Source organism: Hippocampus guttulatus, chromosome 5 (genome assembly GCF_054856545.1).
Source record: "Hippocampus guttulatus isolate MCC_2025c chromosome 5, RoL_Hgut_1.0, whole genome shotgun sequence".
Classification (NCBI taxonomy): domain Eukaryota; kingdom Metazoa; phylum Chordata; class Actinopteri; order Syngnathiformes; family Syngnathidae; genus Hippocampus; species Hippocampus guttulatus.
This window is the reverse complement of record NC_141265.1, coordinates 19,936,764-19,964,370: the sequence shown is the minus strand read 5'-3', so window position 1 is coordinate 19,964,370 and position 27,607 is coordinate 19,936,764. Positions and strand designations below refer to the sequence as shown.

The 27,607-nt window shown below is 45.9% G+C and overlaps 1 protein-coding gene across 1 annotated transcript in view; it reads left to right on the top strand.

Moving 5' to 3' along the window:
• The window catches only part of tmem8b (transmembrane protein 8B), a 36,274-nt gene extending 9,166 nt beyond the window's left edge, over nucleotides 1-27,108 (top strand). The window contains exons 4-13 of the mRNA XM_086111854.1: nucleotides 1,757-1,890; nucleotides 3,287-3,555; nucleotides 6,347-6,729; nucleotides 11,018-11,114; nucleotides 11,234-11,357; nucleotides 13,204-13,346; nucleotides 14,870-15,048; nucleotides 15,777-15,923; nucleotides 20,568-20,684; nucleotides 24,295-27,108. Of these exons, the coding sequence (XP_085967980.1) occupies nucleotides 1,757-1,890; nucleotides 3,287-3,555; nucleotides 6,347-6,729; nucleotides 11,018-11,114; nucleotides 11,234-11,357; nucleotides 13,204-13,346; nucleotides 14,870-15,048; nucleotides 15,777-15,923; nucleotides 20,568-20,684; nucleotides 24,295-24,630 (1,929 nt within the window). The 3' untranslated portion in view covers nucleotides 24,631-27,108. The remainder of the gene's footprint in view (nucleotides 1-1,756; nucleotides 1,891-3,286; nucleotides 3,556-6,346; nucleotides 6,730-11,017; nucleotides 11,115-11,233; nucleotides 11,358-13,203; nucleotides 13,347-14,869; nucleotides 15,049-15,776; nucleotides 15,924-20,567; nucleotides 20,685-24,294) is intronic.
• Nucleotides 27,109-27,607: the final 499 nt, after the last annotated feature.

The following is a 27,607-nucleotide window of genomic DNA, read 5'->3' as shown; positions in this document are numbered from 1 at the left end:
CTGGTTTAACGGCTTATCAGCCCAGCGCGCCCGACTCCTGATTACCCATCATGCAAAGCTTGGCGTTCAATGAGGGATTTAATGGGAGGCAATATGAGATGTGAAAGATATCGACTGTGTAGCCCAGCGGCTGGCCATCCGTCTTTGTTCTCCCTTGTGTTGGTTGCCCTGATAAGCAACGAGACTCTTATTAATGACACAACAATACGACACAGACTCATTACCCTCCTACCCCCTCACTTAACGTTTGATTATTCTTTCCTTATGCCATTTGGTAGTGTAGCGATTGGCATAGCAGACTTGCATGCATCCGGCATTCGTAAGGTTTCCATAAAGCAACACATTACAAACTAGTCCCCCTGGTTGCAAGAAAAGTATACACCGTTTTTGGAAAGCCCTAATTTTTTCTATTGGTGTTTTGCTTCCCAATAAATATATATTTCAATTTGTCATTCGTATTTTGTAGTTTTAAGATAAGATAACTTTTATTTGTCCCAAATTGGGGAGAAGAAAAAAAAACAAAAAAACAATTAGTTGGCTTTACAAAGATGGGTAGTTAGCTGAACGTGTATTTATAGTCATACTTAGACAGACAGACAGTTATCGGTTCATACGTAGGTTGGTGTATGCTGTATAGGCACTATTTAGTATTATTAGCTTAACGTGCTCATATTAGCAATAGGGACTCGTGGGATAGCGTCAGTTTTTCATGTACTGTACTTGGTTTACTGTGAAGTGATGAATGCATGTATGGTTAGTAGAGGGGTAACCAAAAAAATGGTTGGAATCGGAAAATTGGTTTTGATTTGATGCGCTGGGTTGAATCGGTACATTTTAAATTTGTTGCATCTTTGATTTATCCCCCCCCCCCCCCCCACTCCATGTTTCGAGATTCGAGTTACACATCAAATTGTGTTTTATGAGCGATGTAAACCAGATATAAATCAGTCTGACGGTGGAGATGATTTTTTTTGTTGTTGAATTTCATTAACTTTGATAGTTTAGGCTTTGTACAGCTTTGCGATGCATTTTACATTGGCGTCGTTCGTTAAAGCCGTACCATATTGAATCGTAATCCCTCTAAATCCAACCAAATCGAATTGTTAACTTTGGTCATATTTTAAAATCATCACACCCTTGAATCATATCATATCGTATCCCGTGTGTTGAATCGTCTTTTGGATAGAGATGCACACCTCTAATGGAGAGATACATAGAACACGTGAAAGATGTCATCGGAGGCCTTCAAAAGTTCCTCAAATGGTGCGCTGCAATTTGAAAGCCAAATGGCGAGCTGTAATCAATCAAAGGGTGACTAATGACGCGCCACATCATCATGACTACAGAGAGAGGACAGAGGAGGGCTCGTGTTCACTTGACAGGAACTAAAGACCTCATTGGGCATTCACACCTGTCCTACTCGTGACGCTCTGTTCCTCGTCAAACTAATTTGGCGGCCGATGGTGCGCGGAGACTGCCGGCTTGGTGTCACACACACAGACGTGCGTGACGCTCTAATGGGACGCCGCAGCAGCACCGAGTGGGATGGAAGGTGCTCGTTTCACTGGCTGGCTCACTGGAGGGAAAGGGGTGGGGGGTGGGGGGGGGGCAAATGTGTTATTAATCCCAGGGACAGACTTTACGCTCACATGCTTTTGGAGGCAGATGGTCTGAATGATAAGCATCTTTCAAGTCTTGGACAATTTATAAGACGTCCCTGCAATCCACTGTGTCTGTCTGTGTCCTTTTGGTGTAGGGTTTGTCTGAGGAGTGCCAGTATCTGTTCCAGCCTCAGCTCATTGTCCAGAGGCTTGTTGGGGTCGCGGTGCTGTATCCGGGATACTTCATTGACCAGATGATTCCCGCTCACAACAGATCTGCTCTTTACAAGTAAGTCCACTCCAACGGAAGGATTTTTGAAAAATAAATTGTCCCTAGGTGTGAGTGTGGGCGTGGATGGTTGTTTGTCTCTGTGTGCCCTGCGATTGGCTGGCAACTGATTCAGGGTGTCCCACGCCTACTGCCCGAAGACGGCTGGGATAGGCTCCAGCACCCCCCGCGACCCTAGTGAGGATCAAGCGGTTCGGAGAATGGATGGATGGATGGAATCTAATTGCGATATCATATGTAATTATTTCTGTTCAAGGACCTCTTCCTGTGTATATATTTTTTTTACATCAAACTTTTAGTAATTTGTACATTTAAAAAAATAAATAAATTACTGACTGACCAACAGCCGTATTTCTTTTTTTCTCTTTCCAAATTGCAGCCTTTTGCGTGCCAAAAATTGCATTCTACTACATTTTAATGTTGAGATGAGTTTGATTAATGCGATGCCTCTGCCAAACATCCCGTCAAAAGTTTCAATACATTTTCCGAATAATCACCTCGTCTTTTTGCAACCACACACGTCGCATTATAAAAAATAAAAAATAAAATCAAACCTTATTTGCCTCAAGTGGCTCCCCTAGCTTATTATTGTAGTCTAGAAGTGCAACTTGTTCATTAAAAAATGCAATTTTCTCTGCTTCTTTATTGAGTTTGCCTACTGTAAAAGTGAAGTGTCGGAGGAGCAATATGAATTTTTTTTACATTCTGTTTTCAATGATGTTTTTTTGGTCCACTAAATCAGTGTTGTGATGACTCTTTCCGAGGTTGTTGATCTTGCCGGTTTGATGAGTCTGCCGGGAATGTCGTTATTATTTTTGAATGTGCTTTTAGTGTCTAAAGTTCATTGGAATAGATTTTAATTTCTTTAGTTTCATTTGCATTTTTTTTCGGGGCACATTTGGTGGCGGCCGGTGAATATCTATGCAGACATACAAATTTATGTTGATTCAGCGAAAGATAAATGAATTCCTAAACAATACAATAAAGCAGTCAATAACGCTACATTTTAACTTGAGAGCGCATCATTCACTGTCAGCTATCCGTTACGTCCAAATAAGATAAGAAAACCTTTATTTGTATCACAATGGAGAAATTCTCAATTTACAGCAGCAACATTTTGAAAGAAAGAAATTGTTAATCGGGAGCATGTTCATGCCGTTTTGCACAACGCAGTTGTTTTATCTACTTTAATGTTTTGTGTTGGTGCCCTGAGATTTGGCTCGCAACCGGTCCCTGGTGTACGCCGCCTAGCGACCAAAGTCAACTACAATTATGCTACAGCCCAAATCAGAGGAAAAGTGTAATACAAGGTGGATTCGATGGATGTTAACCGTGGTGCATCCTCTCATGCGAAGCGTGCGTGTGTGTGTCTGTTTGTGCGTGTGCGCGCTCGCAGAGTGTTTGTTCCCAATTACATATCAAAGGTGAAAGTTCAGCTGTTGAACTGCGGCGTGAAGAACAAGAGCGGCGACACTTGTCCCGTGGTGTTGAAGATAAGAGCGCGGGCGCCGCCGGTGCACAACTCGAGTGCCCTCGACTGCCGCGAGTGGAGCCCCTGTGAGCTGGATGCCGCGGTGCCCGCCTGGGAGCAATGGTACTACATCCTGGTGGAGAGATACCTCACTAACGCCAACGTCTACTTCCGCATCGGCGTGCAGGTTACGGGTGAGTGCCACGTCAACAAAGAGAACACCCGAACAGTGTCACGTGTTCCAATGCAAGCGGTCCACTATCTCTGTTGATTGTGTGTCCGATAATTAGCATCACAGGCATCTTCAGACTCGTAATCAGTCAGTCGGCCTATTTCAACGGTAACAAGTAGTCACTGTGCTGTTTGGCGACATGAAGTGTACCACATGAAACATGGACCAGAGGAAGCGAAGGAGCGAGTTATAGCAGGAGATTAGAAAGAAAATGATAGACAAGCAGGTTCAAGGTAAAGGCTATAAAACCATCTCCAAAGTAGCCTCAATGTTCCTGTGACTCCAGTTGCACATTTTAGAAATGTAAGATCCACGGGACAGTAGCCAACCTCCTTGGATGTTGCCGCCGGAGGAAAATTGATGACAAATCAAAGAGACGGAGAGTACAAATAGTACATCGGTGTCAAGATTATGCCATCTGTCAATGTTTGAGCCAAAGTGGACTTCATTGGGAGACCAAGACCGAGGAGGACACCACTGTTGAAAAAACAAAAAACAAAAGCAAGACAGGAAGTTAATAAGCAAAAGAACCAATTTGACATATTCATGTACGGTACTTTTTTTTTTAACCTTATGCACTCCGTATGTTTGACAGCACTCTGGCCAAAAGACCACTACAAAATGATCATTTTCGTCGATTTTGCTATTTTTGCATTTGTCTTAGAGTCAAATAAACATAAAACGTCTGAGTACAGTTACTCACTGAGAAAAAAAAAAAGTAATCAAAATGCATTTTAATTTGTGACTCTTATCAGCACAAGTGTGTACGTACTTATGACTGATACTTACTATCCATGCTCAAATATATTTGTCTGCCTCTCTCTCTATTTATTTATTGGCTTTCGGTTTTCCCATCCAAACTTCAAAAAGTGTCCAGATCCAGTGGGCCCCATTAGGGGGCTCATTCCCGAAGGATGCAGCCCAAAAAAGAGGAGGGGGGGGGGCAGGTCTTCATGTGGTACTGTAACACTTAGTTCCTCACAAAGGTGCTCCAGGTTGTTTTTAGCTTGCAAAGAGCAGAGATGTTGCACGTTCTCAGCCCTGCGGGGGTGCTGGGGCGCCGGAGAAATCTGCGGGAAGTCCGCTTCCCTCTCTCTATTCGACATTGTACTACAGTGCACCTTGTCACCATGACAACGCCGGCACTAATTATTCACAGTATGTCTTTTCCCCGCTGGACCAGCCTGATCTTACTTGACCTTTCGTGGGCTTAAATTGAAGAACCCTTCAGGATCAGCCGGCATGTTGTTGGAGCACTTCGACTTTCCTAACAGGAAGTACTGAAAGTAGGCTGCTCTTTATAATTGATTATGGTTGTTTTTGCAACATATTTCGCGCAGGTTGTAGCCTCAGTGGAGAATTTGGCATTGAAGAGAGTCGAGTTAATTGCATTTGAGACAAATCTTTGGATTATGAATAGTATGGAGGTTTTTTTACGCAACCCCCCCTGTTCCACCCCATCACATAGACACGTAGTAGATTTAGTTTTGAGTGTGATGACCGTAGCCTAAAATATGGAACACTAAAGTGTTTTATTTCCATTTTAGCGTCCTGAACAAATGACTTAAAGCCATGCATCGACAACATTTGTTCAAAGGAGGCAGGCCTTCAACAACCTTTGCAAATTTTTTTTTTCCCCCTCTGGGTACCGGCTGCTTTTTGATTGTTGCCCGTCACGACCATTTTTTGCAACGGGGCGCTTTGTGCTTGGTGAAAGCACACGGCTCGCAATTACTGTGGATCTCTGTCTCATTAAAAAGCTTCCTGTTTACATAGTAGAAGCCCGCCGAAGGGGATGATCTGCAAACGACTCTTTCTGCAAAGCGCGCCTTAATACCGCCAGTACAATAACCCAGGCTGTTATTGCCTGTTTGTGGAGGACTTGCTATGGATTACCCCCCCGCCTACCCCCTCCCGTCCTCCATGACGCCTCAAGTAAACTGGCATGTAACTCTCAGGAAGTTTCGAAACACTAACAAACCTCACGACTTTACTGTGGGGGGGGGGGGGGGCGAAAGCCCGTCGTGCTTCATGCTAATAAGCCATACAAAGCGCCACTGACATGCCAACGGGTGACACCGATCGTCACTGTTTTAGAAGCAATGGATATGTGAACACAAACAGTGGAGCAACACATGTAGACAGATAAAATAACAATACTCACAACCATATGTTGTCTATCCTTTATGAAAAATGACTAATATTGGAGCATCTTACATAGTCAGTCACAATAGTAGAAAAAAAATGTCATTTTCTTAAAACAACCACCGCTGTATATAAAGTGCTGTACATGGAGCAACTATCATATTCACAACCATAAAAATTAAAAAAATAAATTAATAACAAAGAGTAGAAAGCAGTAGAAAGAAAGTAAAACAAGACAAAAGTCATGCTGAGTCAAAAGGCAACCAATATAACAGTACTCAGTCATATATTATTTGCCCTCTGCAAAGAACGACTAATGAGCCGAGAGGAGTTTCTATGTGTCGGGGACTTGTACTGCACACAAGTGGCCAAAAACCGGCACACCAGAAAGAGCGGCTCAATGGCCATTCGATTGATGCAGTGTGAAAAAATGTTCAAGCCTTTACATTCCATTTAATTATATTCACGACTGTAGATTTTTATCAAGTGCAATTTTGGAGCGTGCTATATGCCTTGCTCAAGAGGTCCCTTGACAGCAAACAAGAAGCAGATGAAAGCAAATCATTTGTCTGGGGTTTTGATTTCCGTCTGTCTTTTTTCTTATCCAGACTGCACCAAGTCCAATGCATCAAAGGAGCAGTCCCCGGCCAGCTCGTCCATGAACATGCCGCAGTCGTTCGGCACGGCGATGGCACTCTCCCTTTCTGACAGCCTGTCGGCGGCGGCGCCGGCAGGCCCGTGGTACAACGCCACTCAGCCGCAAGTGTCCGGGGACAGCGTCATCTACTTGGCTCCCCCCACCGCCAGCAACCAGTGCTGGCCCATCCGCCCGACGCTTCGCAACGAGCTGGATACGTTCTCGGTGCACTTCTACGTCTTCTTCGGTCCAAATATTTCCATTCCGCCGGACAGGGCGGCCGTGTTCGCCATCAACCTCATGCCCGTCTTAGACAGCGGCGGCGTTCTCAACATGGAGCTCAAGCTCAACATGGTGAGTTCCTCGGCGCGATCGCTGTGGGGGATTTTAGATGAAAACGAATAGGGGGACACATAAATACCTTGGCTTCGATCCACCTTGTTTTTTTTTGTAGGGGGGGGTTGGCACTCATCTATTTTTCCTAATAATAGACATCTCATGCGCAGAACTTGTGCCCAAAAAGCAGCAATAGCAACACCAAGCAAAAGTGGTTCTAGAAAAAGCATTTTAAACATGGTTCCTTTCTTGCAACTACTAAATGCTCTTATTGACAAAATGTGAATTTGGGATTTGGGCGTGGTCGTAGACTAGTAGTAGTAGGCAGTAGACTACAACGAAAATATTCCTTCCCCTCCAAGCTAGATGGTACCTATCATTAGCAAAGTCAAGAGACACTGATAATTTTGCACAGATCTCTTTATTTATTTTAGAGATAGGCGACTAGTCAACAACCTCAAGTGTCAAGAAAATATAATTGAGTTAATTAACTTTTAATTGAGTTAATTAACTACACACGACACGAGCCCACAACCTTTGTATTGCTGCACCCTTGCTAATCTCGAAGTCCAACGCGCTGCCCGTTGCGTCACACGGACACTTGTCCTAGCACGTGGGGGGTGGGCCTGTCAACTTTTCGGAGCGCCAACCTGTATAAACTACCAAAAAAATCCTAAAGAGCAAAAAATCCTTATAACATACCAAAGCATTTTATATGTCAAAATAACGACAGAAAAAACCCCACAAAATTTTCAATGATATTTATTGTAGACCACGTGATTTACTGGAAAGTTACTGGAAATGAAAGCATTCGAGTAGACGAGCACCATTCTGGGCAAAAGCAAACGGAACTACCTGTTGGGACTGAAATTTTCAGAATCCGTATGATTTGTGCGATACGGCCATATCGTAAGATTCACCACAAAATCCGTATGAACTATGGCTAAACCGTATGAGTTGACAGGTATGGGTGGGGGTGACAAAGGGGGGGGGGATTCCATGTTTTTACACTGTTGACACCAATTTCTATCGGCGCTTCTATCACATACACCGAGGTTGTAATGTCACGTCAGGTCGATGTCATACATCATCTTCATTTCATACTCGCTCCCGTCCACATGACAAGGAATCCCGTTCATTCATTCCACACAATTGATACGGCTCTTAATGATCAATTAATTACCGGGCCCAAACCGAGTTCAAAGTGTGAAATACTTGACTGCCTTTTAAATGCTGCGGCAGCTGCAATCGTCAGCCCCGGAACGGTGCCGCGTTGCAAATCTGAGACTGCACAGTGGGTAAAATGCATCAAGAATGTGTCAGGAGGAGTTGGAGATGTCTTTGTTAAGTTGTCCTTCAGCCGGTAATGGCATTAACAATGCACCTGCAGTGACTCTGGAGGTCTGCGGGGAGACGCGAGCCGGGGAGCTGCCAGATGGACTTTTAATAGAAAGCAGTCAGTCAGTGTTGAAATAACAAGCGGGATGACACATGCAATCCCAGCTGAAAACTTTGACTGTTCCCTTCAAAATGTAAGCCTGCGCAATATGCCCTCTTCTCGACAGATTTGATGGATGGATGCCATTTTCTATCTTTGTGCACGGCACACAAGTCAGTTGAGCTTTTAAGTGGCTTTAAGGTTTACTGTTTACACAACATTCGCTGCACCCGCGCACCCCGATGAGCTACAGGGACGGGTGCTGTATCACACTTGATGCTATTATGGAGAAATTACGGATGCCCCGCTTATCGCAGGGCACACATTGGTAAAAAAAACAAAAAACAACCATTCACACTCATAATCACACCTGGGGACAATAAAGAGTGTCCAATTAACCTCGCATGCATGTTTTTGGAGTGTGGGAGGAAACCGGAGTACCCGGAGAAAACCCACGCGGACATGGGGAGGAACATGCAAACCTGAAGGAAAGAAGCTCCGTGACCATTGAATCGAAGCAAAAAAAAAAAAGTGGCAAAAACCGTTTCCTTCTTGCCATTCTACTTAATTGGATCACAGCGGTATGTCTTTACCAACGGCCGCCAAATAGCTCCGGCAGGTGCAGCGCGCGGGCCCGACATCCTACCTGGATGCCGTTTGCCTTCCGCGCTGTCCGCATCATGTGATACGCAAACACGTCTCTCATCAGCGGCGAACAAACGCGCGCGGCTGAAATTGATCATCTCATCTGAGCGGCCACAAGAAAGCAAACAGGGCCCCCGTGCGCCTTTACCTCCCGCTTCCTCTCCAGGAAATGAGATTAATGGACTGAATAATTCATCGGATGGCTTATTGACTGATGTCGTGGAGTGACGGTGATTACTGTCACATCACAGACAGACTTTAATGTGAATCCCAGTTCAGATCCCCCCCCCCCCCCCCCCCCCCCCCGCTCTCAAAAACTGCTCCCCAATCCCTCCCACATGGGCACGCTTGCCATATGTGTGGAACTGAACTCGCGGACGTCATGGCGTGATGAAACCTGGCCGCTTCTACAAGCCTTGAGATCTAGGCTGTCCTGCGTTATTATTTTATAGAGCTATACCCCCCCCCCCCCAACCCCCAAGTCGTGATGTGTCTGTCACTTGCTTCCATTGGGGAACCCTGGCAGATTTGCAGTCACAAAAGCAAGAACATCTTGTCTGCATTGCGTCACGCTGAAGAAAACACAGCGAAAGCAGATGCAACGTGCCTTTTTTCTTTTTTTTTTTTACCCCTTCTCATCCATTTAATCTCTTTGAATCCAAGTTTTCTTGATGTCAGGCTTCTGTGCGCTGTAATAAGTTACTTCTTGGCACTCTGTCTGTCTTATTAGCTTTTTGTACATCACAATGTGTGTTTTTTTTGTTTTTTTTCATCAGCGGCGCACCTCCTTTGAGAAACTTGTTTAGCAGACAGTGTTAAACTCAGTCAACACAAATTGGTGAGAGTCGAGCAAAAGCCAATTTAGTTCCCGCCCTCGCAAATCACATCGATGGGAACGCGCGTTACATTAAGGAGCCAAATGAAAGTTCATTTTAATTAGTTTGGGTCGCGGAACGTGCAGGGGCGGTTTTTCGCCGTGCATCCGGCCAACTTCCTCCTCCTCTTCCTCCTTGCGTCAGTTGACCCGATGGCCTCTGTGGCGCATGCTCGCCACCAAACGTAAGCTAAATAAACCGTGAAGCGACATCAACTGGCATTTATCGAAGCTGTCAGAGGACGCCGATGAAATCGCAGCTCAGCCGTTCGCGGAATGGATCCGGCACCGGTGAATGGATTGCTCGGGCAAATGTTGACAAAAATGTTCCTTTCCATACGCCGATGAATACAAACGAAGCGGACAAATTTGACAAATGTCACAAATGCAGACAGCCTTTTTGAGAGTGGCCCAAAGACGTTCATCTTCGCAGAAGCTTGCGCGCTATCCTGAACTGTCAACCATTCAATCTCAAACGTGTCGTTTCTTCATTTTCAACTTTTGCTGTAGATCTCGGACCGACAAAAACCGTCGCGTCCTTTGTCTCACAAATCACCAGAGCGGTAATTTCTTTATTTTGTGCAACATCTTCGTCTGGCCATTTCATTCGCACGCAGACGAGAGCTGTCCTTGAGACCTTGAGAAACGGCTCGGATCTTCTTTTCAATTTTGTCCTTTTACCGACGTGGAATTTCATTCCGGGTGGCTTTATATTCTCTTTAAAACGTTAAATCAAAGACGTTGTAAATGCAGAGAGGCTCGCGATGTGGCCGTTGCCCCCCCCCCCGAGGCCACACGTGCAAGAAAACTTTTGCGACTTTTGCAGGTCGCTGCCACCCAAAATGTCACTTCGGTCTCGACCTTCAAAGCGGAGTTTGCGCTTTGTGGCTTTGGGAGGGAAGCGCAAGTGGAAGTAAAGGGAGGTGCACGACTCATTACGGGCCGAGTTTTGAAATTGAGTCTGATTGAGGCGTTTTATCCGGAGATTGTCGGGCAGATGGTGACTCGAGGAAGCACCTGGCAAAGTGTCTGCCGGCTCCTTTCATTAATCAGCACTGTCCCGACGTCACCGCACTGTTCGCCGTGCTGCAGTTTCTTTTCCTACTAAAAGGTGATCGTCAATAAAAGGTTTATTTACTGCAAAGTTAAGGCGTGAATAAATTGCAGTCTGTTTTGTAGCCATCTATTTAGCATTCCGCTCGTCCTCGTTAGAGTCGCGGGTACCTGGAACGCGTCCCAGCCAGCTTCACGTCACACGGCGGGATCTGGGGTTTTTTTTTTTTTTGTCTTTTACGTGACACTCATAGTTTGTTCTTTCTCCTGACATTTGCTCATCTGGTGTGTTACAGTCGACGCTTAAAGACAGGAATGTCACCGTGCAAGGCTGCCTGACTCACGGGATGCCGCTCTTCCTTTGGCAAAGCTCATTATTCAAATGTGACTCAGGTACGTCCGACCCACCGATGCCGCGATCCCTTCAAACGTCAAAAAGGTCTTTACGAATGCTCTCTGTGTCCAGCACGACCGTGTTCGCGACAATTTCCTTTTCTTTTGCTCCGTCGTAGAATCCGTCGCCGGGTTTTTCCTCTCAGTGAACACCTCCACAAATATCACCAAGCTCAGGATTCCATACCCTCAGACGGGCACCTGGTACCTCAGTCTGCGCTCTCTATGCGCCGCACAACACGGGTATGACTGCTCAAAATGTGTTCAAGTCTTTTTTTCCCCTCCGTATTGCTAAAGCCATTTTTAAGAAGTCCCCCCCAAATAAATTACAGAAGGGGAAATTGTTTGTTTGGGGAAGTTGTCAGCCAAATTAAGAATTCACTGAGTTGTTTGGTTTGTGCCTTAAAAGTGCAAAAATGTGAACAGAATTGAACAGACCCCCCCCACCCCCCCGGCCTTTTTTTTTCTTTCTTTCTCCACTCGGGATTTGCAATTCAGCGTGGGTAACAGATGGTGAGAGTGAGCCTAGCTGTGCTCTGAAAAATACCCACATGGCAGTCTGGGATTTTAAATATTTTTTTTACATATTTACTTGCTCTTGATGATCCAGGTCACGGTGTAAGAGGTAGTGCCGGTGACAGGTTTGCTTCACAAGCCCAATTTAGTTGATTGAAAAACGTGAAAAATAAGCAGGCGAGCAGCTGCCTCAATTTAATATGAATTCAGGAAAAAGGCAAATGAAGACATTTGTTAGCTCCTGCAGTTTCAATCGCCGTGATTGATTGTACGATCTGGCAATTAGTGAAGTGACAATTTGCCAGCGGGAATTTTTTTTCCCGTCCACCGATTGTCTTAAAGAATGATTACAAGTACATCCGTTGTCTCGCTTGTTTGTTTGTTTTTTCGGTAGCGGTTGGCAGTTTGTGATGATCGCCGCATGAAATGACGATGGTCTTTTTGTACAAATCCCAAATAAATAATTCCGTGGAGACATTTTTAGGTCATGAGCATATAAAAATACATTTTAGCACGAAGGGTGAAGGATGAAAGACATGCAGGATAAATATGGAGAATTTCACACGGTACCTCAAAATACTAAAATGTTGTCTTTTTTGTTTGACAAATGGCTAACTCTGCTAAAGCCGCTAATGGCTCTCAGGGCCTAAATGACCTTCCCCGTGACCTTCTACTGCCTGATTCAAGATAATAAATATCATTCTAAACTACAGTCCAACATAAAAAGTCTGGCAAAAATTCATTTGATCAGAACAAATGTCCATCCATTTGAAGAAGGCATTTAACGACACAAAGGATTAAATGTCGAGGTAAGATCTGAAAATACTGTGGTTGAAAATAATTAGAGCTGCTCAAGTCAACACCGGCTTGCTTTTTCTAATTCAGCGTTGCTCACTTTACAACAAGAGGTTGTTTGGCAGGTAGTGAGAAATTCTTCCACAAAGAAATTTCAGACTATTAACTGCCACTATTGCGTCAAACTAAAAACAAAACTAGAAGGAAAAAAAACCCCAACGTATTTTTTATTAAAAGCCTTGACAGGCTGATGATGAAAAATAGCCCGATTCTCTTTGTGTGTACCGGGCCTTAACCCTTTCAACAACTGATCACAAACAGTGCAGCACACAATAAACATTCATTCTAGCAGTACGTACAGTCATATATTCTTCATCCTCGGCGAGGAGATGAGACATCTGTACGGGACAGACGTTCAGGTATTTTTTACTTTTTTGGGGGGGGGGGCGTTTCCATTCATTACAAAGGTGGTTGCCACAGAATAAATTCAACACATGTCTCAAGGCACCCTTATTTATGGAAGACATTCAACTTGAAACTAAAGCAGTCACGTGCTACGCGAATGCACCACGAACGGCTTGATTAACTTCGGAAATCCACGGACTGCCCAACTTCAAAGCTTTTGATTTACAGAGTGTATTTTTCTGGCTGAGTTGAATCGGGGGACAACTTTAATCAACCTCTTTTCCACATGTCTGAGGCCGGTAACCCCCCCCCCCCCCCCCAAATAAATAAATAAATAAACACACCTCTATCTGCATATTCGTATACGTTGCAGTTTTGAGGAGTGCTCCAACATCACCGCAGAGGTGTACATGCGCGCCTACCTGACGCCGTGCATCAACGACTGCGGCACGTACGGACAGTGCAAGCTGCTTCGCACAAACAACTACCTTTATGCCGCGTGTGAATGCAAAGCAGGTAAGGAGCGAACGCCAATTGCATCATGTGAATCCAAAAAAAAAGAGGTTGTTTTCCGCAACGGATTTGACGATCCGCTGATGAAATCTATCGGTTGAGGTCACGCAGCGGCTGATGCTAATCTTTTGATTCAAGCAATTTGGAAAGTACAATAAAAAAGGCGCTTAATGAAGAGCCGCTCTTCAATAAATTAGGAGCTTATAGAGCTAAACAAAGCTCGTTCTTTGAGGGTTCTTGAAATCCTGCTTTGATTGCCGCGTTATCAGCGGCGCTGGATTTTACCGTCGTTGCTTAAATGCGGTTCAACTCGTGCCCCTGGCCTCAAATTCTCCATTTGGCTGCGCTCACAAATATTTCATTCACGCCGTCTTATCCAATTTACCTCTTGATCGAGCTCCAATTCGTGTTGCGCAGAGGCGATCTCACCAGGAGGCCCTATGTTGCCGGATAAAAAAAACAACTTCCCAAATCCTTCTTTTGCATATTTCTCCACAGGGATGACGTGTTGTTAACAAAGACGACCTGATGAGGGAATAGTTCAGTCACTTTATGAGCGATGCTGCGCACTAAAACAATGTTGGGTCGCCTTCCTCACCCACTTATTGTGTAGCTGTGGGTTTTGGGAAGGTTGGGTTCGTTATTTTGGCCCAGCAAATTGGGTTGGGAATTGTATTTGGGTGGGCTGAAGATGTGAAGCTGTTCCTTTTTGTGGACTAAAGTTGAAGTCAATCTGATGTAACATTCTTTGAAAAATTTGTTGGTGGCTGGACGGCTCAGTGGGGAACAGTGCTTACTAGAGCCACAGGGATCCGGCTTCAAATCCTGATCAGGGTGGCTGACCCGCCTGAAATTAATATGAAAATGAAAAATTGGTTCACTTTAAATACCAGTTGGGTCAAAAATGGACCGATCCACCTTTTGGGGTTATTTATAGTTTTTTTTTTTTTCGTTTCACCCAAATTTCCTGTGTAAAAACTGTCATACGAGCGATGTGCTGTGGCGACCCCTGATAGCGGAAAGTTGCGTCGTCTTCTTAGAAAAATAATAATCCAATATTTAATAACAACTATACTGATAGCCTGATCATCCATTTGTAGGTAGCTTGAACTCATCGGTGTGAGGTGATTTTTCTTGACCCAACGTGCTGGGTCAAACCATTATCCAATGCGCGAGGTACAAATAACCCAGCATTGGCTCGATCCCTTTCGTACCTTGCACTGGGTTAACGATTAGAAATCCTGAGTGAGCTTTTTAATGTTGTTTTTTTTTCGTTTTGTTTTTTTAATCTTGCCCTGGACAAATCTTGAAACATATCTTTTAAAAAAAACCTCAGGCTCATGCTAAAACGAATTAAAATGTGACTAAATTGAAGCATTACCAAAAAAACCCAAACTAACAAACATGTTCTGAAACCTAATTTAAAAAAAAAAGTCAATGAAATGAAATACAAACTAACAATACTGAAAAAAAAATCCCCCGCTAACACAACCCCGGTGCGCGCGTGTGTTGGCTGTGCACATCAGGCTGGGAAGGCTGGGGATGCACAGACAATTCGGAGGCCTACTCGTACAGCTTCCAGCTCCTCTCCACCCTGCTGCTGTGTCTCAGTAACCTCATGTTCGTCCCGCCGGTGGTCATCGCCGTGCGCAGCCACTACCTGCTGGAGGCCTCGGTCTACATCTTCACCATGTTCTTCTCCACCGTGAGTCCCTCCTGACAATCAAGCAGCTCTTTTGTTACTGTGTCGTTCCACTTGTCTCATGATCGAACAAAAGACCCCTGAACTTTGGCGGAAAAGCCTGCGAGGCAGAGCGCTGACAAGGAACGCGCAACCGACCAGTCTAGACATTTGAAGTTAACCGCGTTATCATCTTGTGTCTGGGTTTTTTTTTAAACTCTTAAGGGAGCTTGCTTTGACAGAATAATAACATGAAACGGAAGACTCGTTTAGAATGGAGGCATCCATCTAAGGACAATGATTTGTTGAAATGAATAGAGTTGAAGTTTACTGTCAAAGTAAACACCAAACAAAGAGAATTTCACATTGTGCATTTAAAACAACCAAACAGCTAAAAAAAAGAAGCCCCTTTGAGCTTCATGCTAACATACGGAGGAAAACACCATTGACATGCTCGCGATTAGATTCCAAGCGAGACCCACTTTGATAAAGTCTCACAAGATATACTAACATCTTGCGAGACACACAATGGCACTTTTGTCCTTTATTACATTTGGTGTGACATTTTTCCGGACATATTTATTAAATACAGAAACCGCTGCCCTCTTTCAAATCACAACCACACAAAAATGACATTTAAAAAAAAGTGATTTTTAGTTGTACGTTAGACCACCAATTTTCAACCCATCTCTTACGGTACATCGTTGCGACATCGTCTCACGTCTCCCGTTTTGTCTGCCCCAACGCGACAGTTCTACCATGCGTGTGACCAGCCGGGCATCGTGGTCTTTTGCATCATGGAGTATGACGTTCTGCAGTTCTGCGATTTCCTGGGCTCCCTCATGTCAGTGTGGGTCACGGTCATCGCCATGGCGAGGCTGAAGTCCATCATTAAACAGGTGCACGCTGGCGAATTTCTTTTTGTACACTACGTTCGGGATTTTGGGCTTGCTGAGATTCTACTTTCTTCTTTTAGCACTGAGGTCTGATGAACCTTAAAGAAAAGGCAATTTAGTGAGTGCTAAGCTGTTATGAGTCAGTTGTGTGTGTGTGTGTGTCTCGTAGACAGAAAGATCAATACGTTTGGTTATGTGACTGTCTGCTTGTTGACTCGATGCGCGGAGCAAACACTAACAGGTGCGGCTTCTCCACGGGTCGCCACGGCCCTGCTGTGAGCCACGATGGCGTGTGTTCACAAATGAGACGGAAAAGAGGTGGGGGGGACCAATGGCAGGGCGCGTGTACCAACATCTGCCGTCCTCCAGAGTTTTGCTTTTTGCTGAGCGCTGCAGTCCGTAGCCTCTCATCCAATGCGCGTCAGGACCGGCAAGTGCAAGTGTGTGTGTTTGTTGAATGTCGAGAGACATTGTGGGTGCGTCCGCGCAACGGCGGCAGCAGCAGCAGCAGCAGCAAAGGACCTTAGATTGTAAATAGATGCTATAATTAAAATTTCACACAAGGACTTTGTAGCAACCTCAAGGGAGCCGTTAATCTCCACTGACTCCAGGATAATGCGCCATCAATCAGTCCGAATCACATATGACACCATAAGACTTTTACGCTGTATTGGTTTCCCTTTTTCTTGTCGCGTCCTCTACTTGATGTTTTGGATGGTCGCGTTGTACTCGATAGAATAGCTGAGCACCAGGGGAGTTGGGGGGGGGGCGAGCTGATAAACTCGTGGGCAAGTTCAGAGCTCCGCTAAAGACTTGAACAAAGCTAATATGGATCAAAACCAACATGCAGACTTGGAGACGCGGAGGCGCACTTTCTGCGGGTGACTGAATTTCCCGCCAGGTGTTTTTGGCACTGCTTCTTCTCCTGAAGGTCGCAGGTGAGTTGGATCGTAGAAGGCAGACTTTGACCGAGCGAGACGGGGTAGGACCTGAGTGCTCGCCATTCACACTCACTTTCATACCTCAGGAGAGTTGAGCCATGCGGGTGTTTTGAACGCGGCAAGAAGCTGGGATAGTTGTGGGGGGAAAAAGAAAATGACACATTTTAAAATTTCAATTTCCTGTGGCGGCAGTCCGGTGGCCCAGTGGTTAGCTCGTTGACCTCACAGCGCAGAGGTGCAGGGTTCGATCCCGGGTCCGCCCTTTCTGTGTGGAGTTTGCGTGCCTGCGTGGGTTTTCTCTGGGTACTCCGGTTTCCTCCCACATCCCCCCCCCCCCCCCCCCCAAAACATGCGTGGCAGGCTGATTGAACACTCTAAATTGTCCCCAGGTGTGTGAGCGCGGATCGTTGTTCGTCTCCGTGTGCCCTGCGATGGGCTGGCAACCGGTTCAGGGTGTCCCCCGCCTACTGCCCGAAGACGGCTGGGATAGGCTCCAGCACCCCCCGCGACCCTTGTGTGGATTAAGCGGTTCGGAAAATGGATGGATGGATTTCCTGTGCCTTGAGTTTTCAAGTTAGTTTATAGTTAATTCACTTACTGTAGTTTTGATGACTTTCGAGGGGATGTTTTTTTTTCTCTTTCAAAATGCTTTGTTTTAGTTATTAGTCTTCATATTAGTTTTTGCTTGTTTGGGTGCTAAGATTAAAAAAAACAAATGGCCACTAAGTATTGTGTACTACAGTAAACGACAATTCTCCAAATAGCGTTTGACCTTCCTTCTTCTGGACGGACGCACAGCAGTACCTCAACAAATACCTTTAAAGTGAGCCGTGAAAGCCCCCCTCCCTCCTTCACCGTCAAACCTTCCCAGACGTGTGCACTTGAGTGAGTTCTGCCGTAATTGAAATGACACTGGTTGCAGCTTCATAGAAAAACGCGGTCATCGCCACAAAGGGAGCGTGCGGCGCACCTTGTATTTTGCCACGCCCCCCCCCCCCCCCCCACACACACACACACACTTGAATCCTCCCAAGTTCATCCATCACGATGACAGATAATGATTCATTAAGGCGCCCGGCCTGTCGGCAGGCGGTCACGCGTCCGCGCTTGAATACAGCACGGGGTGGGGGGGGGACTGCGTGACCCGTGGCGCGGCGTGACTGATGACTGCTGCCGCACGACGCCGCACCCCTCCTTCCCTCGTCTATTCCAATTAGCGGTGTACTCCTGCGGGCGGGTCATCCCTTCCCTGCTCGAGAAAAAACCACCAAATGTCTCCTCACGTTCCCCCGGCAGACGGAACGCACACGGCGGGCGTGTGTGGCATATCTTATCGATTTCCAGCCGCTCCCTCCACTCGCACTTTATCTTTCCCTTACATGCTTGTGGCTTTGTGTCAAAATTGTGAGCTTGACAAAAAAAAAACCGTAAGCTGGTTATTTATAGACGGTGCTTCTCGCGGTCCTCTCTGTGCTTTGTTGTCGTGGTTGTGATGGCGGCCGCTCACCACAGAGGAGACCCGCTTGGTGAATTTTGTTACAGTTGCACTTTTGAAAACGATACTGCCTCGACATACAAATTCGATTTGTTTCCGTGAACGCTCGTAATGTAAAACACCCGTTTTTGGTATGCAAGTACGTTTTAATTTTTGATCTAGCGTCTCGATACCTTCAGTGAAGGAGTGCAGTCCACGTTTGCACATGATTGGACTTTAGGTTGCTCCAAAGTCCTTTGGAGCCACTCGACATTGATGCATGTGCTTTTTGAAACTGTGTCCTTGGCGCTTTTGGAGGATGTAGTTCGCCAGACAAAGCCATCTGGCTCCCCTTGCGACTCTCTTCCCCCGCACTTGTTTGTTTGTTTGTTTGTTTGTTTGTTTATTGAACATAAAACATATATACAGTAATAATTTGACAGAAAATAAGGTAGATAAAAAAAGTAAAAAGAAAGAAATCAATCTTCATTCAACACAGTTATTATGTTCAAGGGAGTAGGAAGAAGTAAAAAACTTATCTAGTCCTACCCCGTTATCTACTTCTTTCAGGAGGTTCTCCCGAGTGTTGGCGCATCAGTCTTGGATATCATCAACAGCAGCCTCTCTTCTGGTGTAGTTCCCCAACAGTTTAAACATGCTGTGGTCCAACCCTTGATCAAGAAAGCTGGCCTTGATCCAGATGTGCTGTCAAGTTTCAGGCCCATTTCCAAGCTGCCTTTCATTTCCAAAATTCTGGAAAAAGTGGTGCACATGCAGTTGAAAATTTTCTTGGATGAACATAACATCTTGGAGGTCTTCCAGTCAGGTTTCAAGACGATGCATAGCACGGAGTCAGCCCTGTTACGCGTTTCTAATGACATCCTCCTGGCAAATGACTCTGGAGACCACGTGTGTCTAGTTCTATTGGACTTAACTGCAGCATTTGATACAGTGGATCACAGTATTCTGCTGTCTCGTTTGCAGCACTTGGTGGGCATTGGCGGCAGTGCTCTTGAGTGGTTTAGGTCCTATTTAGCTGACAGAACCTTCTGTGTCAGCCTTGGCTGCTCTGAGTCACGCACTGCTCCCCTGTCATGTGGTGTTCCACAGGGCTCAATTCTGGGGCCTTTGCTGTTCTCGCTGTATCTGCTCCCATTGGGTTCCATCTTAAGGAAACATGGTATTCCCTTCCACTGCTATGCAGATGACTGCCAGATCTATGTCCCACTGAGCAAGAAAGACGCCTTCTCATTAAGGCCACTCCTATCCTGTCTGGAAGAAATCAAAACCTGGATGGCACAAAATTTCTTGAGATTCAATGAAAAGAAGACAGAGGTGATATTGTTTGGTCCCAGTGGCCCTTGTACATTCCATCCTGTAGACTTGGGCCCCCTGTCTCCTTATCTTAAGTCAACAGTCTCAAACTTGGGCCTTAAACTGGACAGTGATTTCAAACTCGATCGGCAAATTGGTGCCGTTGTTAAATCCAGCTTCTTTCACCTTAGACAGCTGGCCAAAATAAAACCTCTCCTCTCACATGAACACTTTGAGATGGTAATTCATGCCTTTGTCACATCCCGGCTCGATTACTGCAATGCCCTTTACTTTGGAGTCAGCCAGTCCTCCATTAAGCGCCTTCAGCTGGTCCAGAATGCCGCCGCTCGCCTCTTGACTGGTACTCGTAAGAGGGAGCACATAACTCCTACTCTGGCATCCCTTCACTGGCTCCCCATTCATTTTAGAGTTATTTTCAAGATCCTCTTATTTGTTTTCAAATCTCTGAATAATCTCGCGCCACCTTACCTCTCTGAGCTCATCCGCCCCTACACACCTGCCCGGCGCCTCAGGTCTGTGGACCAGACTTTATTAGAAGTACCAAGAACTAAACTGAGGCTCAGAGGGGATCGAGCCTTTTCTGTTGCTGGTCCCTCTCTCTGGAATGACCTCCCACTAAACATTCGGCAAGCCTCCTCGCTGCCCATCTTCAAAACCCTCGTCAAAACTCACTTGTATTCTTTGGCATTCGACTCAGCATGACTTAGATTTGTTCTTGGTTTTACTGTTTGGTGCTTTCTACCGCCTTTATTACCGATTTGTCTTACTGTTTATTGTGCATGTTAAATTGCTCCATGTACAGCACTTTGTATGCAGCGATGGCTGTTTGAAAGTGCTCTATAAATACTGTTGACTTGACTTGACTTGTTTCCCCCCCCCCCTTTTTTTTTTTTCAAGGTGCTGTATTTGCTGGGGGCCATGTCCCTGTCCATGGCTTTGCAGCTGGACCGTCACGGTTTGTGGAACCTGCTGGGACCCAGCTTGTTTGCTCTGGGCATCATGGCAGTGGCATGGGTAAGTCCAATATTTACTCTCCAACAGACCCTTTTTTTGGTTGTTTTTTTTCAACCAAGCACTTTGCTGCTATTTGAGATTTATTGCTTGCCCTAGCAAAGGTCCTGGTAAATTTTCATGGGAATTTAAGATGGAGTAATTTTTTTTGGCGGGGGGGAGAAATAGTTGGAAACGATGGTGATTGTAGGAAGCAATGAGGATTATTGGAGGGCGTTATATTTCAAGCATGAATGTTGTCACATCACTGTGAGCGTGACGGCTGAACCAGGGGGGCAACCCCCCCCCCGCCCCCCCGCCTCCAAAACCCCCCAAAAACTAAGACTGTTGGTGGGGCAACTCAAGTAACGACAGTCCTTCCATAAAATTGGGTTGTTCTAAAGCAGTGGTCCCCAAACCTTTTCCTGTGAGGGCCACATAACTTTTCGCTTCTCTGATGGGGGGCCCGGGGTCAATTTGTAACAGCAAAAGTGTGACTGCAAGAGTACCTAGACGTAAAAATGTATTGTTTCCCAGAAACCCACACAAAATCAAATAACTTTTTTTGATACACTCGCGGTATTAAAGACGTCTTTCTTCTCGGGACACACCACCTCCGCGACAGCATTCATGCATTTCTTGACAAACTCTCCTTACGTACTTGTTGTTGCGACGGGATTCATAGTGTCTCTGCAGATTGTATTCTTTGAATACCGCCACCGACAGATGAGACAGACAATCTTTTCTTTGCAATCGTTTCTCCATTTTGGGTTAAATTCCCTGTATTCTGAATCATTTTTTTTCTCTTACCTCACCTTTTCGCCATGATTACGTTCTCTTTGAGAGGGACGGGTTTAGGATTTTTTTTTCTGGGGTTGCCAGATAACGGCACAGGCCGCAGAAGGATGGAACAAATGTCACGTTATACTGTATGTGTTTATGAAATTGTTACTAGCTAATAGTTAATCATGAAAATAGTTCATAACTAAGGAATATTTTATTGCAAAAGCCAAATTTTATGATAAAATACATATATACATAGATGAAAAATAAATCAAAAGACTCTGGTATTGTTCAGGGGGGCCGGACCAAATGTGGAGGCGGGCCGGATCCGGCCCGCGGGCCGTAGTTTGGTGACCGCTGTTCTAAAGGATTTTGCCAAATGAAATTTCCCTCAACTACATTTAAGTTGCATTTGACGAGCCCGCCTTCAATTTGATTCCTTTCCATACGTGCCAGTTTCCCCCTTGGGAAAATTCCCATCCTTTGCAGCCCTCCTCACACTGCACCGACGTAACATCAGGACATTTGGCTCGAAGCTAATGCTGCCGGGGGCGGGGGGGGGGGCGTTTGACTGCCCCCAACTCTTTAGTAGTTCCTCCCGCTCGTAGGTGTTAATCCGTCACTTGGGCTCACATGTGCGTGGCTAAAGAACTGCGCCCCTCTGACCGGCGAAGCTCTTCCACATAAGCACCGAAGGGCTTTTAAAAGTTCTGCAGCCTGTGCGGGTATTAGTCATGGCTTACAGTTCCATTCCAGGTCATCTTGCGCGTGAACTGACTCTTCTCTCCGACCTCATGCGCGCTCTGAAAAAAAATACAATAAGAATTGAACGGCACACCTCCGACGGGGGCTGCAAAGAACACGGCGTGCGGCTTCACCTACAAAGCGACGCGTTGAGGAGTTTTGTCGGCCGGAAGATCCGCCAGACAGCACGCGTGTTTAAATCGACCGCCTTCGGGTTTTTGAGCCCGTAATAATGGAGCATTTCGTGTAATCGCAGACCCGAGTCTTAACGTCAACCCTTTAGTCCCGGCAACAATTGCGATTATCACTCCTTACGTTGACGTGAATGCAAATGCCGCGTGAGATGCGGCGGCAATATCTGCAGAACGCAATTAATTGCAGGCGGGCGTCTCGTCTGCGCCGATGAAAGCAAGTCCGGCGCATCTCTCCATTTGGAGCATTTTCAACGAGCGCGCCTTCATTTTCGAGACCGCATATGCGGCCGTTGTTCCCGCCGGCAGACGCCAGCAAATTAGAGCAGTCAAGCGGAGGGCACCCAGCGTTTGCCGGCTTTGCAGGAAGTGTCGTGCGCATCCAGGTCGAAATCTGTCACCGCCAAGCTCTCCTAATTCCCCAAACTAAACCAGCTTCCTGATTTACGCAAGAACAAAGACCTCCCCGGTCCCAACCAACAATAAAACACAGCGGTTGAGGGTTGTTTTTTTTCGTCTTCACTCTGCTTCAGTTCAATTATTTCCTGAACCTCGCCAGTATTCGACATGCTAATTTAATCGCCGCCATTTTCCAGCTGGAATCCATGTAATTATTCTGCTCACTGATGGGTGCTCTATATCTGTCTTCACAATCCATCCCAAGGCGCCTTGGGAGACATATCATGCAAGCAATCAGTCTTTATGAATAGGAATAAAAGGGAAGGACTGGAACGTGTCGCCGGCGCGAAGAGAAACATGAAAAATCGACCCGCTCAGCACTTAGAGCCTTTCCGGGCCACTTATGAGTGGATGAGAATTTTCCGTACTAAACTCAAAACGACATCCGGTGACGATGCCACACGGGGGGAGGACGAAAAGGAGCAAACAACAACATTAATTGTGTTTTAGTGGCAGCCGCGGCGCGGCGCCGCCATTGAAAGCATCGATCTGTTGATTGTCGCCAGCGTCGCGTCGTGGGCGGCAAGAACATCAAATCCGTTAAAAGACACCGAAAAAAAAAAAAAAAGGAAAATAGTCCCTCAGTTGGAACATTGCTAAATACTGATATGCCGTGAAAGCTGTTACCTGGAAACACAAAATACAAATTGAGGATTTCAACTCGCCGGGAGACGCGTTGTCCGTATGCACTTACGCGTCGTGTTTTTGTGTTCAGCGCAGGTCAAGACCCATGCAGCATATTACAAAAAAAAAAAAAACGTACATACACAGCAACATCTATGTTTTAGTCGACACGTTGACTTCACCGCTCCACAATGATTGTTAGCACTTGAAGTCAAGCGCCAATCGTGTTTCCGCATCAACAGCGAGGACATATCGCGTTTTGGTCCGCACAGCAAACGAGCATTGGTGCCTGAAATTTGTGCAACTACATGACTAAAAATCCACCCGGTAGCATGGGAACTTGCAAAATATGCTGGTCTGACATTTTCTAGTTACTTTGGAAAATTATTACATCGCAGCTTTCTGTGAAAGGTGAGAAGGCAAATTGTTTAGTTTTTTTTCTAGAGTGGCCAATGGCCCTGTATCTCACTAGACTAGATCCACCCCTGCACTGAACAGTAGCCGAATACCTTTTCCACATTCATAACCAATTTATGAGTAGTAGTGGCGCCAATTTTTTCTTTTATTTTTTTCGACACTGCACTTTGTCACGCTGTCCATCTCCACCCGATTTTTTTTCTTTTAGAAATTTACTAGAGTTGTGGGCCCTGTCAAATGTCCTTTTTAATATCTGCCGCGGGCCGCTGAAAAACGGATGGTGGGCCGCAAATGGCCCCGGATTCTCTTTTGGACACCACTGGTCAAAATCCCCAAGTCAACTATCAATTAGCGAATTCACAGATGGCGCGTACAAGGCGTAATTATTCTTTCTCTTATTTTCCCGGTTCGATCAGACGGTGCGCACCGTTCGCCGGCGGCGATGTTACCCGCCCACCTGGAAGCGCTGGGTGTTCTTCCTCTTCCCGGGCACGGCCATCGCCACGTCGGCCGTGGCCCTTTACGCCTTCGTGGAGACGGAGGAGAACTACTTCTACATCCACAGCATCTGGCACATGCTGATCGCCGGCAGCGTGGGCTTCCTGCTGCCGCCCCGCGCCAAACCCGACGCCAAGGTGACGCCGCTGAAGCGCCGGCGAGGCTGCGGCTATCAGCTGTGCGTCAACGAGCACGAGGAACTGGGCCTGGTGGACCCGGCCATCATTTCCATAAACAGCATCTGCACTAGCTGATGAACTCCCGCGCTGGCGCCGCCCTCCTCCTCCTCCTCCTCTTCCTCTTCCTTCTACCTTAGTGACACTTCATTGCCTTCTTTGACTTGGGATGTTCACACGGGAAATAAGCCACAGAACTTGAAGAACAGATGTAAATACTTTTATGCAGATACCAACCCATCTTTTTGTCGTCATGGTTACAATTGTTGCCCCCCCCCCCCCCCCCCCGTGAAGCGACGCGACACCACACGGTTCGGTTGCTACACTATCTTGTCGCAACGCTTCTCGCTAATCGATCCAAGTCAAGTCCGTTTGATTTGTATCGCGCCAATTCACAACAGAAGTTATCTCGAGGCACTTTACGGATTGAGCGAGTCAAGAACCACACTCCATACATCATACAGCGGAACTTGAATTTACCAGACCCTGAACCAATTCATCGGGCAAAAAGGTAGCTTTCAAAGTTCCGGAATTGGTTGCATCATGATACACAAGGCCGGTCACGTGTTTCTTGCTAGCACTGCTCTCTCATCTGAGGTATAAGAGACGTTACGGTAGACCAGAGCAGCCTAAAAAGTGTGCCGTTATGGCACTCATCTTGGCAGACACGACTTTGTCATCAAAACAACGCATGCGTCGGCCATGTTAGCATGGCAGAGCACTGCTTCAAATGTAATATAGCGTAGATGTTAGCTTAGCATCCGCGGCTCCAAGAATGTGTCGTATTGACCTATTCGTATCTTTGCACTGGAGTGGGTGGCGTACGCATCTCTTGACATACTCATTTCGAGAGTTGTTGTTTTTTTTTTGTAAATCCATCCAATCGTAATAGAGGTGAAAAAAGACAGCGCTAACATTGTAGCTCATGAACGCGACCAGACTTTCCAATCAATTCAAGCTTTTTTTTTTTTTAATTTAATGGACACTAACTTTTTTGTACAGTGCAGGACGTTTTTACACCATGAAAATTACATAATTGTATTGGGTGCTTTCAGGCCAGGAACAAAAAAAAAAAAAGGCTTTGATGTAACGGCCAGTCGGCTCTAACGGATGACAGCTCAACCCAAATAGTCAGTTAAATCGCAGTTCCACTGCATAGCAATGTATCAAACCAAATGAACCCCACATCGCAGTGTTTTGAACACACGGCTAACCAAAGTAACAGAGGGAGCTGAATTCAATAGTCGTTTTTGCGCTTTCAGCTCAGCTGATCTCTCAACGTGAAGTTTTAAAGCAAGAGTCTTTTGCTTTTGATGAATATAATTGGGCGGTTGACAGACAGCTGAGGTTAAAGATAAAGTCAGTGCAAGTTTTTTTCTAATTTTGATCTCGGCAGGTTTAAAAGCCAGGCCCGCCAGGACTTAATTGGACCATCTTGAAAAGGTTCCACTTGGCCACTCAGACCAGCACGCCATGCAGTTGAGCACAGGACATCTGCACCGGCATTAGTTTTCGCTGAACCACAAAAACATGGCATGATTGTCAAGGAAGAAGCAGATCAAAAACAAAGACAGGAAACGAGCAAAATAGGAAGGAGTGAGCGAGAACATTTCGAGAGAGCGTTGACAACGGCCTGTCGTCCCATTCACTGACTGCGCCTGTGCGTTTTGGCGAACAGAGACTCTCCACCCTTTGCTTTTCAACCAGCGCTCTGGTTGCCGAAGCCCGCACACTGCGCGACGGCGGGTTTCGGTGTGCCACCTCTCACCCCAAAGCGCACCTGTGACCTTAATGAGGGCAAGCGCTGTAGAAAATTGACGAATGACTGTTCCGCGGCAGCAGGAGCCCGATCGATTTTGACTCTGCCTGCCGCACAAGGGTGGGGGTTGGCTTTTGTTCACCGCTCTTGAGCGATCGCTTCGCGGGGGCTTCACACCGACCGTCGACTTTGGCACTTTTGTAAGTTACCATGGAGACAAGCGCAAGTACTACCGCTGTGTGTATCGTGATGTCGTTCTAATGGCATATGAGCATGTGCCGTGCCGGTACAGTGCCTGCGCTTGTTTGTGAATATGCCTTCAAAGTCAAGGCTGCTATTTGACGGTGACTGTACAATTGCTTCCGTTGGTTATTTATTGAAACAGGCTTGAAACGTTGCTTTTTGCGTACAGGGTTTTTTCAAGTTCAGGCTCCTCATCACCTCATTTCACATTTCAACACATTGTGCAAGATATCCCCAGAAGGGAGACAATTTACATTTAACTTTGGACAAGCCTTTGTAAACTGGAATAGCAAAATATTACTTTGTGGATCTGACAAAATCTGTTTGGAAAAAACAAGAAAAATCATTGAAATGAGTTTCTAAAATTGTTGGGGTTTTTTTTTAAACTAACCACAGTAGGTCAAACACTGAAAGTGATGGGGGTTTTTTGGTGGTGGTATTTTCCAGAAATGTTCATTTCTCCTCATGCTGTCTGATTTCATTTGGATTAAAAAAAATAGTAACAGTTAAAAAAATAAAATAAAACTACTGCCCCCTCTGGCAAACCACTGAAATTGAGGGAAAAGTACTTTTACGATTTCTCGAGGGCACATTTTAATTTATTTTTTTCTTTTGGATGATAGGACACCTTTTGCACTGAGACGCACCAAATGTCATGTCCATTTTCCCAACCCGCCGCGGGTGTTTACGAATGCAAAAAGAAAATCTAGTCGTCCTGTGGAATGTTCGACAGTCTTTTGCAACGGCAATGTTCTCGCTTTGAAACCAATTGTGCTGATTGCTCTGCGACGGAACAAATCCGAAACGCAGCCGCGGCCTGTCGGGAGGAGAGCGAGACCGAGGTTGGATCACTGCAGACCTCAAATCAACACCGGTCCCCCCCTGCCCCCACGACAGGACCTGCGTGAAACCACATTCATGAACAAGAAATGTTTTCTTTCTTTGCCTTTGGCTCTCACGACTGCTTTTCCAACGAGGCTTTTCAACGACTGCAATTCGCGGCCCTTAATGGAAGCCGGGGAGAGTGAGATGAGACGGCGCTGTCAACGGCAT